Source organism: Egretta garzetta, unplaced genomic scaffold (assembly GCF_000687185.1).
Source record: "Egretta garzetta isolate BGI_Z169 unplaced genomic scaffold, ASM68718v1 scaffold912, whole genome shotgun sequence".
Classification (NCBI taxonomy): Eukaryota; Metazoa; Chordata; class Aves; order Pelecaniformes; family Ardeidae; genus Egretta; species Egretta garzetta.
The window spans coordinates 62,214-64,890 of NW_009258882.1; the positions used below are offsets into that span (position 1 = coordinate 62,214).

At 56.6% G+C, this 2,677-nt stretch overlaps 1 protein-coding gene across 2 annotated transcripts in view; it reads left to right on the forward strand.

Annotated features, from left to right (window-relative positions):
- LOC104121805 (zinc finger protein 282-like) overlaps positions 1-2,671 on the forward strand; it is a 27,721-nt gene extending 25,050 nt beyond the window's left edge. For both annotated transcript variants that reach the window (XM_035889479.1, XM_035889478.1), the window contains exon 6: positions 316-2,671. In XM_035889479.1, the coding sequence (XP_035745372.1) occupies positions 316-1,235 (920 nt within the window). In that variant the 3' untranslated portion in view covers positions 1,236-2,671. The remainder of the gene's footprint in view (positions 1-315) is intronic.
- The last annotated feature ends 6 nt before the right edge of the window (positions 2,672-2,677 follow it).

Here is a 2,677-nt window from a genome sequence, read left to right on the forward strand (position 1 = left end):
GGCGGTGCTGAGGGCCAGGGTTTGGGGGTGGGATGGCAGGGGTAGGGGAACGGTTGGGCTGGGGGAGCTTCAAGGGCTTTGCCCACCCAAACCATTCTGTGATTCTAAGTTAAAATACTTTGGCTTTGTTTGTACCCCAGTACTTAGCACTGCCAGCTTAGGTGGCTCCCAGATGGGACTTGCACGACCCCGTAGTGCCAGGGACTGTCCTGAGTGTGCAAAGCACAGACCACCTCTGCCCCGAGAGCACTGCGGTCTAAGTAACGAGGCAGTTGTTATCTCAAAGAAGTGACATGACTGTCTCTGCTCTGCCAGATGAACAGCAGTGTGATGAGGAAGGTCCCGAAAGCCTTGAGCTTCCTAGCTCGTTGGCAGGAAAGTGGGAAGAGGTTTTCTCAAGCCCGGAGGAAGAGATGAAGTCAAGCAGCAAGAGCCGTAGCGGATCGACCTCGCAGCAGAGAAGCTCAGCGGGCAACGGGCTGAGGCGCTCCGCTCGCCGCGGGAGGGACTTGGCCAAGAAGGACGTTCCTGAGGATGTGGCGGCCGAAGAGGGGCCGTACATCTGCTGCGAGTGTGGGGAGAGCTTCCTGGACAAGCAGCTCTTTGCCACCCACCAGAAAGCGCACGCCAGCGAGGAAGCCTGCACTTCCCTGGAGCACGGAGAGAGCTTCAGGCAGAAATCCAAAACCACGCCTACGAAAGCCCAGGGGCCCTCCCGCTCCAAGCCGTCCAAGCGCCCCGACGGGGAGAAGAGCTCTGGCTTCAAGTACGGCTTTGTCAGGCACCAGGTGAACAACATGGTGGAGAGACCCTACACCTGCTCCCAGTGCAAGGAGAGCTTCAGCCTGGAGGTGAGCCTCATCTTGCACCAGAAGCTCCACACGGGGAAGGGCGACGGGCCGCTGACGTGCACCTACTGCGGGAAGGACTTCCGAGACCTCTCCAAAGCCATCCGCCACCAGCGCATCCACACCGGGGAGAGGCCGTACCAGTGCACCGAGTGCGGGAAGAGCTTCATCCGGCGGGACCACCTGCTCAAGCACTGGCGGGTCCACACCGGGGAGACCCCCTACCAGTGTCCCGTCTGCGGGAAGCACTTCCGCTACAAAGAGTCTCTGAATTGTCACCAGAAAATCCACTCCCGCAACCCCCGGCCCATGGAGGATTCGCAGCACAACCTGGAGTCAGCGACTCAAACCGGCCATTTCTGCGTGAAAAAAGAAACTAAGCAGTAGCGCTGCGGTGGGCGGCCGGGGCAGAAGGGCTCGCGGTTACGGTAACGGCCGAAGCAGGGGGACGTGCAGCATGATGGGAGGTGAACTTGTATCGCAGCTAATCCATGTGGTCATGCTACAAAGCCCGCTTTGTCGAAGCATCAAAGGAATTCCTCTTAAAAACTCTGATGGGACGGCCTAGGCACCTCTTCGACCCTGCGGGGTTATGTGGGACTTCCATAGCGGCGTAGGCCTTGTACCAGTCGTCCCCTACGCGGGTTTGGATTTTGCCCGTAGAGAACAATCCCGAGCGGTTCTCTGGGGTCCGTATTTAGCAGGTGTTTCCCCACCTTTCTTTGTGCATATTCAGGAGTGACAAGCTTTCGCTTTCTTTTTTCCACTCGTTTCACCGCCAGGCTGGAAGCGCGAGGGAGGGAGGGAGGGAAGGAAGGTGCCATTCCCAGGCGACTGGCCGCCCGCTCCCGTCGCGTTGCCGCGCCTCGAACGGCAGCCCCGTGCTGCGAGGCCAGGGCTGGGATGAAGGGAAGGAGAGGCGAGGCAGGGACACGGTTAGGGGCACGACGCAGGATTGGTCAAAGGCAAGAAAAGCGGAGAGGAGAGAGCGGCAAAGAGGAAGGTGAGAAAAAGTAGGTGGAGGAGGGAAGGACGGGCAGGAGAAGGGGCTGAGGACATTGGAGCAAGGAGGAGTCGGGAAGGGCAGCGTGTGGAGGCGCGGTTGGGCGGCTCACCCGAGGAGGACGCGTCTCTGTTCTTTTGAAGGATGTTACTGGCACCAGCCGGGCTGTGGTTTCCCTCTGGCCCAAGGGAACGGCGCCGCTGGTCCGTCACATGAACTCCTGTCAATGAAGGCGATTTTATTAGTATTTTTTAACTGGGTTTGGTCTCACACTCAGGTAAGTCAGACGAGTGAAAGCAACTTCTCCTAACCCCTGTAAAGAGCTGTTTGGTTTTTAGTTAATCTAGAAGTAGTATAATTATTATTATTATTATTATTATTAATTATTATTATTATTATTATTATTGTACTACAAGGAAATGTGTGGCACTATATTTCACAGTTGATCTAAAACTCGTAAATGTATGAGATAACTGACCGGAGTTTTTCAGACGTCTGTGTAAATACTGCTCGAGTTCTTGGAGCTAATTGGTGTTGTCCCTGAGGTGGCTGTGAGTGGCGTCTCTTCCGCTGTGTATCGTCAGCTGCTGGTTCGTGATCGTGTTTTGTAATTACTTTTGTAAAGTCTGTCAATACAGTGTTTCCCTTCTGAAGCCCGTGTCGGGTGAGTGACCGCAGCCCCGGGCCCCTCGCCGGCCCCTCTCCCGCCGTGACGCCTGCAGCACGCTTGCGCGGCACCGCGCTGTTCTGTGTTCGCGTTTTCCAGGTAACTTGCAGAACTGGCGAACCGCCCCAGCCGAGCGGCTTCGCTCGACCCCGTTACTGT